This window comes from Ovis aries, chromosome 9 (assembly GCF_016772045.2).
Source record: "Ovis aries strain OAR_USU_Benz2616 breed Rambouillet chromosome 9, ARS-UI_Ramb_v3.0, whole genome shotgun sequence".
NCBI lineage: Eukaryota > Metazoa > Chordata > Mammalia > Artiodactyla > Bovidae > Ovis > Ovis aries.
Genome location: NC_056062.1, coordinates 75,731,547 through 75,745,618, shown reverse-complemented (window position 1 = coordinate 75,745,618; position 14,072 = coordinate 75,731,547). Strand labels below are relative to the sequence as shown.

The 14,072-nt window shown below is 41.8% G+C and overlaps 1 protein-coding gene and 1 non-coding gene across 4 annotated transcripts in view; both read left to right on the top strand.

Annotated features, from left to right (window-relative positions):
- GRHL2 (grainyhead like transcription factor 2) overlaps positions 1–14,072 on the top strand; it is a 172,324-nt gene that overhangs the window by 94,870 nt on the left and 63,382 nt on the right. For all 3 annotated transcript variants that reach the window (XM_027973164.2, XM_027973163.2, XM_042254430.1), the window contains exon 8: positions 11,126–11,220. In XM_027973164.2, the coding sequence (XP_027828965.2) occupies positions 11,126–11,220 (95 nt within the window). The remainder of the gene's footprint in view (positions 1–11,125; positions 11,221–14,072) is intronic.
- Positions 464–536, top strand: TRNAG-GCC (transfer RNA glycine (anticodon GCC)). Its single transcript has one exon. It is a non-coding gene; the product is annotated as a tRNA-Gly (tRNA).

Below are 14,072 nucleotides of genomic sequence, written 5' to 3'. Positions count from 1 at the left end.
ACCTCCGTGGCTTTCTTAGAGGGCTAATTTGTGAGCTTTCTTTCCATCCTCCCAGGGTCTGCAGGGTATGGAGATGTGTTCTTTGCTTTCTCTTCACTGCAACATCCCTGACTTTGTCCTGGTTTGCCCAGGCGTTTGCAATGGTCCAAAAATGTCCAGACTCTCCTCCTCATCAAACTTCTGTCCTCCAGCACTTCTCTACCAGCTAGTTTCCACATAGGCTATGCTATGAGTTTTCTCTGTAAGATGTTAGAGTCTGGTGGCCATTTCTTGTTTAATTTGCAAGATAAACTTACAAGATAAATATAGGTAGTGGTTAAAACTATGGCTTTTGGCATTAAACAGACCTAGATTCAAATCACAGGTTGTTCTGATACCAGCCAGGTTGCTTTGTACAAGCAGCTTAACTTCTCTTTAGAAGAGAATGCTGATACCTATCTCCTGGAGCCGTGGTGAGGATGCTTCCCTGGTGGCTCAGAGGTTAAAGCGTCTGCCTGCCATGCAGGAGACCTGGGTTCGATCCCTGGGTCAGGAAGATCCCCTGGAGAAGGAAATGGCAACCCACTCCAGTGTTCTTGCCTGGAGAATCCCATGGACGGAGGAGCCTGATGGGCTACAGTCCACGGGGTCGCAAAGAGTTGGACACGACTGAGCGACTTCACTTTGTGTCAGGAGAAGGTTTGGCATTTGGTAAGAGCTCACTTTACGGCAGGTATTCGTGTCCCAAGAGCACTTGCATTTTCATGTCAGGAGATGACAGTGTTTGTTCCCAAAGAGAGTCCTAGGATGGGATTCCAGGCCAGTAGAGGTCTTGGAGCAGGTGGGCCCCGGGTCTTACCATGTAGGTAGCTGCCTGGTCCTCTTGTATGTATGTGGTGTTGGCATCTACCTAAGAGGGGAGACTTGAGGATGAAGACTGTCTGTCTCATGGACATCATGGATAATAATGTGGGACATCACTGTAGATGGAGTGCTTTCTAAGTCTATATGTGAAATAAATTGAATGCACAAAAAGGATTCAGTCATTTCAATTTGCTGTAGATCCGTGCTACCCAGTCTGGTCTCCAGACCAGCAGCATCAGCCCTGCCTGGGACCTCATTAAAAAGGCAGCTTCTTTGCCACATCCCAGACCTACTGAATGAAAATCTCTGGGAGGTGGCTCAGTCATCTCCATTTTACCAAAGTTCTCATGGTGATTCTGATGCACCCCAGCACTCGAGAGTCACTATAACAGAATATCCGCACAAGGCTATAAACCATGAGAATCCAGAAACTATCGGTCTACGTCTTTGGAGGCTATCCTAACAGGCCCTAGAGAATCTTCATGGCTGTGCGTTCCCATACGCTTCACTTTGACATTTCAAGGACACACCCAGCCTGAGAACAGACCCTGGAAAGTTTGACTCTATTACCAGACATGACATTAACATGAGATCAACGTCACCCTTAATTCATCAGATTCTCATTTCTTCTTTCCATGGTTTTGTTCTTTTTGATGCTTTGAGCTGGTTGTGTACTTTAGGGCTATCCCTTTGCATGTAAATCACTAAGATTAATAAGAAGTACCTTCTTAACTCAGATGCATTTGACATGCATGTGTTTGTTTTTTTTAGAAACCTGTTTTAGCCACTTGTAGTTTTGTTCCATCATGCCAGTTTTGGGAAACATCTAAGCCATATTTCTATTTATATCTCCATGCTCATTTACAAACTAGTGTACAAGTAGCTTGTGTGTTGCCTCATCATCTTTTTTAGGAAAGTGCATTCAGAATGTAACACAGTGTTTTACTGGGCTTCAGTTTCTGGTGCTTTACAGATAAAGCTTTTTTAAAAATTGGATGTTTGTGGCAACCCTGCGTGGAACAAGTCTGTTGGCACCATTTTTCCAGCAGCATCTGCCTATGCCACTCTTGGTAATTTTCTCCATATTTCAGACTTCTTCATCATTGTTGTATTTGATATGGTGGTCTGTGATCAGTGATCTTTGACGTTGCTATTGTGATTGTTTTGGGACATCACAAACCACATCCATATACGATGGCAAGCTTAATTGATAAATGGATGTGTTATGATTTCTCTACCAACAAGCCATCCCCCCATCTCTCCTTCTCTTCAGGCCTGCCTGTGCCTGGAGACAAAATATTGAAAGTAGGCCAGTTAATACCCCCAACAGTGGTCTCTTAAGTGTTCAAGTGAAAGGACAAACCTTACCTCTCTCACTTTCGTTTTATTTTTTCAAAATTCTTTTTTTTTATTTTTTAAATTCTGAAAGTATGATAATACATTTACAGAAAATACAGAACAAAATTACATATAGTCCCACTATATATTACAATTATTTTTACGTAGTAAATTAAAATTTTAGTTGGAGTTTTAATATCAAACTCTCAAAAATTAATAGAATGAGCATACAGAAAAGTAGAAGGGTACAGTAGACCTGAAAAGCACCACGAACCAAGTCAACATAGTTAAGACTTACACAATTTTCACATAACAATGAGATATACATCTATCCAAGTTCTCATAGACTATAAGCTAGGAGACACTAGAACATATCCAGGGACATAAAACAGGGTGCAAAAATTTCATGGTTTAAAGATATTGAAAGCATACAGAGTCTGTTCTCTTATCACTGTGTTGCTGCTGCTGCTGCTGCTGCTGCTAAGTTGCTGCTGCTGCTAAGTTGCTTCAGTCGTGTCCGACTCCGCGACCCCATAGATGGCAGCCCACCAGGCTCCCCCATCCCTGGGATTCTCCAGGCAAGAACACTGGAGTGGGTTGCCACTTCCTTCTCCAACGCATGAAAGTGAAAAGTGAAAGTGAAGTCGCTTAGTCGTGTCCGACTCTTAGCGACCCCATGGACTGCAGCCCACCAGGCTCCTCCGTCCATGGGATTTTCCAGGCAAGAGTACTGGAATGGGGTGCCATTGCCTTCTCCATCACTGTGTTAGAATTGTCAAAAGATAATTATGCTAGAAACAAATTATCAAAGAGATTTGAAAATAACCCACACATTTTCAAGTGCAGTGTGACATTTACCAAGAGAATCATGTCTCTCACTAGAAATCGTTAAGCTTAGTGAGGAAAGCATGTCAAAAGCCAGGAGAGGCCAGAAGTTAGGTCTCTTGCCCCAAGCAGTTAGCCAGGCTGTGAACACAAAGGAAAAGTTCTTGGCGGAAATTAAAAGTGCTAATCCAGTGGGCACACAAACGATAAGAAAACAAAACAGCCTATTGCTGACATGGAGAGTTTTACTGCTCTGGGTAGAAAATCAAAACAGCCACGACATTTCTGTAAGCCAAAACCCAATCAGAGCAAAGCCCTGACTCTCTTCCATTCTGTGACAGCTGAGAGAGGTGAGAAAGCTAGGGAATCAGAGTTTGAAGCTAGCAGAAGTCAGTGTATGAGGTTTAAGAAAAGATGTCATCTCATTAACTTATAAAATTGCGAGGTGAAGCAGCCAGTGCTGATGTAGAAGCTGCAGCAAGTTGCCCAGAAGATCTAACTAAGATAATTCATGAAGGTGGCTACACGAAGTGAAAGTGGCTCAGTCGTGTCCGACTCTTTGCGACCCCATGGACTTTACGGTCCATGGAATTCTCCAGGCCAGAATACTGGAGCAGGTAGCCTTTCCCTTCTCTAGGGTATCTTCCCAACCCAGGGATCAAACCCAGGTCTCCTGCATTGCAGGCGGATTCTTTACCAGTTGAGCCACAAGGGAAGCTTAAGAATACTGGAGTGGGTAGCCTATCCCTTCTCCAGCAGATCTTCCTGACCCAGGAATTGAACCAGGGCCTCCTGCATTGCAGGTGGATTCTTTACCAACTGAGCTATCAGGGAAGCCCCCAGTTATCAATGTAGATCAAAAGAAAATGCCATCTAGGACCTGCATAGCTATAAATGCAACAACGAAGCCTGGATGACAGCACATGTGTTTATGACATGGTTTATTGAATATTTTAAGCCCACTGTTGGAACCTACTGTTCAGAAAAAAAGACTCCTTTCAAAATATTGTTATTGTCCATTGACGGTGCATCAGGTCACCTGAGAGCAAGGACTGAGAGATACCACAAGATTATTGTTATCTTCATGCCTACTAACACAACATCCATTCTGTAGTCCATGGATCAAAGAGTAGTTTCAACTTTCCAATCTTATTATTTAATAAATACATTTTAAGACAATAGCTGCCATAGATAGTGATTCCTTTGATGAATCTGGACAAGATTGATGACCTTCTGGAAAGGATTCACCATTCTAGATGGCTTTAAGAATGTGGTTCGTGGAAAGAGGTCAAAATATCAACATTAACATGAGTTGGGAAGATATTGATTCCAGTCTTCATGGGATACTTTGAGGGCTTCAAGATTCAGTGGAAGAAGTAACTGCAGATGTGGTGAAAATTGCAAGAGAATAGAAGTGGAGCCTGGAGATGTGACTGACTTGCTGCAATCTCATGATAAAACTCTCATGAATGTGTAGTTGCTTCTTACGGATGAGCAAAGTATGTGGCTTCTTGAGATAGAATCTGCTCTTGGTTACGATGTTGTGAAGACTGCTGAAATGATAACAAAGATTTAGGCTATCATAAAAACTCAGTTGATAAAGCAGCAGGAGGGTTTGAGAGGATTGACTCCAGTCCCGGAAGAAATGCTATTGTGGGAAAAATGGCACAAGAGTGTTGTGCTCTGCAGCACAGCATTGTGTGCTACAGAGAAACCATTCTTGAAAAATAGAGTCAATCAGTTCGGCTCATTTTAAGGAATTGTCTCATTTTAAGAAATTGCCACAACCACCCCACCCTTCACCACTCTAATCAGTCAGCAGCCATCAACTCCAAGCAAGACACTCCACCTGCAAAAAGATTTAAAAAAAGATTATAACTCACCGAAGGGCCAGATGATGGTTAGCATGTTTAGCAATAAAGTTTTTTGAATTAAGGTATGTAATTAACTGTGTTAACTGTATGTATTAACTGTACCTGAATTAAGGTACAGTTTTTTAGACATAATGCTATTGTGTACTTAACAGACTACAGGGTAAATGTTATTTTTATATACACCAGAAAACCAAAATATTGGCATGATTCTCTTTATTTCAGTATTTGCTATATTGAGGCTTTCTGGAGCCAAACCCCATAAAATCTCTGAGACGTGCCTATATGTTCACCATGAAATGCTTTAAAAGAAAGTGTTACGACTTTTTAGCTACAGTGGCTCTCATACAAGAACAAGCTATGCATTCAAATCATAGGACTTCCAATCATAGGAGGGAATCGCAGATACAGGGGTTGATGATAACTCTCTCAAAAATTATATGTTCATATCCTAAGTACTAGATCCTGTAAATACGACCTTGTTGGGGGAAAAGGTCTTTGCAGGTATAGTAAGTTAAGTATCTCTAGATGAGATCATCCTGGATTATGGTGGGCCTTAAATCCAATGACAAATCCTTAGAAGAGGAAAAAAAAGGGGGAAGAGACACAGAAACACGGAAGGGAACGCCACACACAGACAGAGGCAGGTTAGAATGCTGGGTCTGCAAGTCCAGGGACGCCAAGCATTGCCAGCAACCACCAGAAGCCAGGAGAGCTAGGAACCTTCAGAAGGTGCCAACCCTGCCAACACCTTCACTTGGAATGTCTGGCCCCAGAACTATGAGAGAAGAGTTTCTATGGTTTTAAACTTCCAAGTCTGTGTTATTTGTTATAGCAGCTCTAGGAATATAAACTCATGACACCAGCTCATGACACTCCCTTTTTTTGCAGCTACCAACACTTATAAACCTTAGGTTCGGGACACTTTCTTGAGGAAATAGATTCAGGAAGAGTAACAATAGGTTTGTTGCTGTTTAGTCACTAAGTCGTGTCTGACTCTTTGTGACCTCATGGACTGTAGCCCGCCAGGCTGCTCTGCCCATGGGATTCTCCAGGCAAGAATACTGGAGTGGGTTGCCGTTTCCTTCTCCAGGGGATCTTCCCGACCCGGGGATTGAACCTGCGTCTTCTGCATTGGCAGGTGGATTCTTTACCACTGAGCCACCTGGGAAGCCCCTCTAACAACAGGTTGCTGAGGTTTTATTCCTGCACCAAGGATCATGAACCTTAAGCCAGCAACACTCATCAGAGGACATTAAGACAGTGTTCAGAAACAGGAGACATATGTATTAGCGTTCTGTTTATTGGACTGACATGCATGTGGACAAAGCAGTATCAGTGTGTATAAGTCATGTCAAAACTTTGACTGTCAGCATGTGATAGCAGGGCTGTTTTGCCGTCTATAGGTGAATGGCTTAGAGACGAACAACAAAGGGAGTCAAGAAGAACAGGTCTTTCGTGCATAAGGTCAAACAGGAGTGTGTGACGCTGGTGTCTTAGTTTTGTTTTTTGTTACACTATTCATGGAACCATTATTCATTTTTTACTTAAACAATTTATGAAATGAATCTTATCTGGATAATGTCAAACACCGAGAAGGCAGCAGTATTAATGACAAGTTCCTTGCCTTCGTGTACATGTGTAGCTAATGAGAAATGATAGTGATAAATAAGCAAACAAAATATTGATGTGTGGTATGAAGGAAATGAGTAAATAATTTAACAACCTAGTAAAAGGTAGCCTTGCCAGTCTTGTTTTTGGCATAAAGTGAAAGTGAAAGTCGCACAGTCATGTCCAACTCTTTGCGACTGCATGGACTGTAGTCCATAGAATTCTCCAGTTCAGAATACTGGAATGGGTAGCCATTCCCTTCTCCAGGGGCTCTCCCCAATCCAGAGATAAAACCCAGGTCTCCCACATTGCAGATGGAATCTTTACCAGCTGAGCCACCAGGGAAGGCCGCCCCCTTTTCTTTGAAGCATATTAAATATAATGGTGTTGTTCATTTATTTATTAATCTACTTAATTATATTCTGTCTCCTTCTGAACTGTAAGCACCACGAGATCAGGGACCTCGTCTTCTCTGCTGATCTCAAGTGTAAGGATGCTGCCTGGTATATAGGGAACACAGAGCAAATATTTATTCAATGTATTTGTGGACTGAGTAAGGGAAATTGGATTCCCAGGCAGCTCAGTGGTAAAGAGTTCACCTGCAATGCAGGAGACTCAGGTTTGATCCCTGGGTTGGGAAGGTTCCCTGGAGAAGGAAATGGCAACCCAGTATTCTGCCCGTGGACAGAGGAGCCTGGTGGGCCATGGGGTTGCAGAAGAGTTGGACAGGCCTTACAAGAGAACATGATGGAGAGAAACTGGCAGATTCCCTGGGCAAAACTAGGGGACCCAGAATGAATTTTATTTGTATTTGTATTGCCTTTGTTTTTAAAATTCTTTACTTTTCTAAGCTAACATTTTTTTAGGGGAGAAATTTTTCAGGTAGAGAAGGTATGGAAAAATAAAAACTTGTAAGATCTAGAATAAGTGCTTGACCAAACCACTTTTATTTATTTCTCTTTATTGCTAGATATGGTATTTGTTTTTTAAATTTATGATTGATTGATGATTTTTAAAAGGCTTGTAAGACTATTTTTTAAAACAGATAGCATGAAGAATCAGGGAACTCTATTTGTTTAAGTTCAGTGATCTTTCCTCATTTCAAAATTTAAGAAATTGGCCTGCTGAAAACACAGGTTTGTGTTTAAAATCATCTGAAATATAGTCATAAAGACTTGTAAAATTTTAGGATATAAAATGGTTTTCCTTTGATTTCTGTTTTATCTCTTTAACTTTAAATATTTACTTTAAATCAAGAAAATTTGAATTCCCTTAGAGAAAAATGAGCAAAAGACAGAATAATAAACTGTTGCAATAAATGAGTAAATTTTAAAAACAAAGAGAAAGAATATAAAGAAACACAAAGAACCAGAAGCCAAATGGAAGACTGTTCTATTCTTTAACAATCAAGGAACTGCAAATAAAATAATGTAACCTGCTTTGCATACCAACTTGGAAAGAGACAGTTTGAGGAAACAGGAAGTCATACAGTTATTGTGAATATAAACTGTTTTAACCTTTCCAGGAGCAATTTGCCAAATGAATTATAAGCCTCGAAAATATTTTGCTTTTGACCTATTAATTTCACTTCTGAGAGTATATATTAATGAAAAAGTGAAGTATATATGGCTATTTGGCCATGAAGATAATTAGATGAAGTGCTATTTACGGTAGCAAAGTATTAGACATCATTTACAAGATCAAGAAGAGCAAATAAAGTTTATAGCATTTTATCTTAATCCAATATAATAGTACTTAGCCATTAAGACTATTATCAACAAGTTTATTTAGTGATGTGGGAAGATGCTGAAGATGTATTACAGGGGGAAAGTAGCAAATTAAAAAATAATTGTTACAATATTGTATAAAATATTTACATATTTTAGAGAAAGGGAGACAGAGACTGAGGTAGGAAAAATGAAGGCTACACAGATGTGTTTGTAGTGGGTGAGAAAATTATGCCTGCTTTTCAATATTTTTCTTATTTGTTCATGGTCTGTGACTTTCCTATGGTGATCACACAAGCGTCTATGTTAAAACGTGTGTGCTTTATTTAAAATGTGAAGATCCATAGTCTTGCCTTAAAGTTTCCCCGGAGAAATGAATAAAATTATGGACAAAGGGCGTGAATAGGCAGTTTATGTAAGGCTATCCTGGATGTGAAGAGATGCTTGAACTTATAGGTGATGGAAGAAATGCAATTGTAATGTCATTGAGATACCACTTTGTACCCATTGAATTGGCCCCCAAAGGAGAAATTTGGTGAGAAAGAAGGGAACTAGAATTCTGGTCAGAGTCGAGATCAACATTACCCTTTACAGGAAATGCATCCAAGGCCATTCTGAGAGCACATCGAGGTAGGTTTTCCTGCAGTTACCCATCAATCCAGGTCCCAGTAATAATAATAATTTTTTTTTTTCTTTTAAACACAAAAGCAAACTGACTTTGTTATATTCTGGATTATTTTGAGCTCATTAGTATTATGGACTTTATTTTATTCGGAGAAGGCAATGGCACCCCACTCCAGTACTCTTGCCTGGAAACTCCCACAGATGGAGGAGCCTGGTAGGCTGCAGTCCATGGGGTTTCGAATAGTCAGACATGACTGAGCGACTTTACTTTCACTTTTCACTTTCATGCATTGGAGAAGGAAATGGCAACCCACTCCAGTGTTCTTGCCTGGAGAATCCCAGGGACGGGGGGAGCCTGGTGGGCTGCCGTCTATGGGGTCGCACAGAGTCGGACACGACTGAAGCGACTTAGCAGCAGCTGTAGCATGGATAGAAAAATAGGAGTCTTACTTCTCTCAGTCTAATTCACACAAAGTCTGTTGTATGAATAAGAAAAAGTAAGTAAAATTTTGTCAAGTGATCACATGAATTTAGATTTTGTGATAAATGAGGAGAAAATGGTTTAAACGATCAGATATATGAATTTTAGGAAAGCAGACTTCAAAAATTTGCAGCATTCACGTAGAGAACTTGCTGAAACCTCAAGAAACCACCAACCCTGGAGTCGCAGAGCCACTTAGGACACAGGTGAGGAAATGACCATTTGACTAGAAACATGTCAGATATTATAGACAAAGAATGCTTTATACACCCTGAAAGTCAGTCATCACAACTCACTCCTAACTTAGAAAAACATTCGCAAAGATTTTATAAACAAAAAAGACTCCAGTACGGTCAGCATTGTGCCTTGCTCTGACCCCCACTGTGGGGCCGGAGTATGAGCAGAGAGAAGTATGCAGGGCCTGATTGTGAAGGATAGTGTAGGTCATGGTGTATGTTTTAGCCTTAAAAAATTATTAAAAGCATGTAATTAGAGTTTTCATTTTAGAAAATAATTATAGAAATTTAGATTAAAAGAACATACGTGATTAGGTGATCAAGCTGTGAATGAAACAGATCTCAAAGAAAAGCAGATGGGCCTTACCATGATGCCAGCCAAGCAAGACGTGGTCGGTGTTTATTTCGTACACAAGAGATGGAGTGAAGGTAGGCTGTCATATCCAAGGAGGCCAAGAGTAGAGGGAAAATCCAGATGGTGAGCATAAGCTAAAGCCTCAGGAAGTAGTAGTGGGAATTAAGAGTAAGAATATCATGTCTACCCCTGAAGACCAACTAAGGCAGTGACAGTGCAGACAGAAGACCAAGGATTTTTATCACAGTGTTGTCTGCGGTCCCGGAGAGCTGGAAATTACTGAAGGCTCATCTCTGGGGAGAGGGGATAAGTAAATGTGGTTGACGGTCACCATGGAATTCTGTGCAGCCACAGCCAGGATGAGGCACGCAACCCGTAAAGTGGTTACATTGGAAAAGGCCCATAGTGAGGGTTGCCAGATAAAATGGAGAGTTAAGTTTGAATTTCGGACAAACAACAAATACTTTTTTAGAGTATGGTCCAAATATTTGCTAAAGCTGGCAACCCTGGTCATAGCATGGCACAGTTTGTGAAAATGAAAGCTATGTACACAGACAGATCGACCCAATGTATTTCATAAGCATATAGAGCAAACGTGTCAATAGCTATTGTGGGGGCAGGGGGACAGAGGAGATAAAAAGGAATAAATAAATATTACATAAATAAATGAGAGGGCCTTAAGTTGACAGGTGGATGGTAATGAACTGAATCAGATTCACTCAATTCTCTGTACCTAAATCCAAAAAGAAGTAAAAAAATATAAATTTTTCTGCACTCTCCTGGATTTCTGTACTGAAGCCCTGAAGACACTGCCTGGCTGATAGATTATTCTGTCCTGCAAAACGATCCCTATAAAATAGTCTGGCATTGCTGGCAAAATTAAGTGGCAGAAAAGAGAGTAGGAGAGGAAGTGGGTACGTGACGAGGGACTCGGGGGGAAGAAGTTTATAAACCGAATGAAAAATGAAACTAATGAACAAATCATTTAGGAACACTGCTTCTCCCAGATTTACCGTTTTAATACAGGAATGGGCTCACATTCTTATAGAGTAAATAGTAGTAAAAGATTATCCATAAGCACAAATCCTTAACTGTTGCCATGGCAACAGTCAGCCGAATAGACAAAGTTGCAATTTCCCCATTGGAAAATGATGCTTCAATACATGTCACCAGTAACACTGACTCTTAATTTTTTTTTTTTTTTCATGTCACAGCTGATTACAAGGAGAGCTTTAATACGATTGGCAACATCGAAGAGATTGCCTATAATGCTGTTTCCTTCACCTGGGATGTGAATGAAGAAGCAAAAGTGAGTGAGAAAGTAGCATTGACTCATTGGTCATACCTTTTAAGTATCACAGCCTTTCTCTGCAGCGGATTCTTTGACAAAAGCCTCTGTGAGTAGAGAAAGATCTGTTAACTTGAGCCAGAAAAATGGGAAAAGAACCTATTGGATTTCTCTAGAAGTCACACACATTCAGTTACCGAGAAGCTAAATCAATTGCCTTTTGACAGGCAAAGGGGTGTACCTGTTTCTCTGGGGCCTCCCGCTGAAAGGGCCAGGCCCCTTGTCCCTCCCAGTTCCTCCAGGCCCCCAAGCTCCATTTTATCACTAGGGGCTGACAGGACCGGGCTTAAAAATCTTTTCTCCCTGTACTGAAGTTTCCCCAAACACCTCTGCAACTGCCTCCTTCTTCAGAGGCAGGATGGCGTTCAGAGCTTCTGTCTGCACAGGTAAGCAGCTGGACGACCCCACTCTGACTCCTGCCCCTTCCAGGCTTCACCTGGTCAAGGGAAGAAGCAGGGCTGCAGGTCTCTGAACTTCACTCCCTGAGAAAAAGCCATCACTGTGACCTTGAGCCATTTCTTTCCTGTTGACCTTAGGCTTTTCTTATTTCTCTCTGGTGCCAGCACAGTTAAGAAGGGCAAAGGTAAAAATCTCTGGAGGATAGACATCCACCATTGCATGGATTTGGGTAAAAAAATGCAAGAATTGCGGATACTCAGACTTGCTTTCCAGCCATGAGTCTCTGAGTGTATGGAAACTGAACTTTGTGGCTGCGCCCACGCTTCATCCTGGGTTCTGTACCTTCTGATTCTCAAGCTTCATTTTGCACCAAAGGGAAGGTTTCAGATGAACCCTAAGCTGTTTTCTGCTTCGGTTACTTACCATCTAGGCAGGCGTTAGAAGACTTTGTCTTCGAATTAATGAAAAGGTCAACGTAAACAACCGATTTCAATGCTTCATTGTCTGCGAGCAGGGGAAGGCCGGGTGAGAAAGGAAACTGGATGGGAGTTCGTGGGCATGATTTAGAGATGAAGATGAATTGCTCAGTGTCTCATTTCACTCAGGTATAAAACAAAGTAAATGAAACTGGCGTTAGGCCCAAGAAAGGTGACCTAAATGGGCAAGCAGAAACAGAGCTCCAGAGCGGCCGAGGGAACGTTCCGGGGGCTCGGTGCGTCCGAGGGAAGGAGGGAGGCCTTGCGATGCATTGGGAACTCAGGGACCTCACAGAAGGGCAGGAAGAGCTTTTCCTCAAGGCTTTCCTCTGCTTCCGCCTCGAGTTCCTCACCCGAGCCTGGGGCCTCCTCCTTGTGGTCCTTCACTTCTCCCAGAGGCTAGATTACTGGGCTGGGTAAGGGAGAGGCAGCCTGTGCGGTGGTGTCAGGGCCTGGAGTTGGAATCCTTGGCAAGGCATCTGACCCCTCTGGGCTTCAGTTCCCTTACACAAAGCAAAAACAAAACAACTTTTCCGATCGTCTCTGCTGTACCAAGCATGTGCTTGGGGGGTTTGATGTGTGAAAACTCAGCCTCCGAGGGAGGTGGGGGTCAGCAGTGTGTGAGGAGTGAGAGGCAGGTCCAAGAACAGCCATCCACTGTGAAGACAATGGGATCCCACCTTTGGAATACCTTGTCAAGGTAAAGCCAGCTGAAACTGCACCCCTCATTTTCCTTTTCATGGAATCTGATAATAAGTTGCTAGAATGTGCATGTATTAACTGTCACCAGTCAATAGAACCTTTTAAAGAAAATGTCGAAACCGGAAGGGACATCTTAAATGATGGTGGCTCTCTGGTCAACCAATGAGATAATTAATTTGGTGTAGCTGACTCTTCTTTCATTCCCCATAGGCAGGGCTCACTTGTCTTGTTTAAATATGTGTGTTTGTATGTGTGCATTGCTCCAGGCTGACACATTTACGCTCACCTATGCTTTGACAAATGGCAGTACTTGCTTGTTGTAGCATAACTTGTTTCTTTAATACATATTTTTAGTAGCTATTATTTGGTAGTTGTAATCGTGTACAGTCTGGATAAGTAATAGAAATAGTTCCAAAGGATTTTGCTGAACTAGTGGGAGAACTTTTAAAGAAAAACCATAAAAGTTAAATTCGTTTCTTTAGGTAGGCTGAGAAGATTTCTTTTTTCAGGCTGCAGGACATAAGGTTTTTCTTTAAATATAACTGATTTTATAATAAGCAGGCTGCAAAAATAACCCCACAATTACACAACTGGGAAAAAGTTTTCAACAAAGCAAGGCACATAAAGGGCTTCCCAGCTGGCTCAGTGGTAAAGAATCCACCTGCCAATGCAGGAGAGGCAGGAGACGTGGGTTTGATCCCTCATTTGGAAGATCCCCTGGAGAAGGAAAAGTCCACCCACTCCAGTATTCTTGCCTGGGAAATCCCATGGACAGAGGAGCCTGCCAGGCTTCAGTCCATGGGGTCCCAAAAGAGTTGGACATGACTTAGCGATGAAACAACAACAAAGCAAGGCATGAAAGGTGTCCCTCTCACGGTGGAATTGTTTATAATTCATTTTGTGGACTTCTCAGAAGCAGTTGCCTTGGCCTACGAGTTCCTGTTGGTAACAGCCACACAGAAATCCACTGGAGGCTTCGGGATCGGTGCCCCATTCAATGTCACCTGCTGCTTTGGTTATGGTGTGGCCAGAGGACACAAATTTGTGACCCACCACCTTCATATGGTCCACAGAACATAAATGTATGTGGGTTTCACGCACTTTAAGTACTTTTATTCCAAATTTTAAAATATTTTGCCCGCGTTTAATAATCAGATTTTTGTTTTTTAAATCCAAGTTTCCAGATTCTTTTGGACTCTGGCAACATTAGCCTGAGTGTTTGCAAGGCTGTGAGTG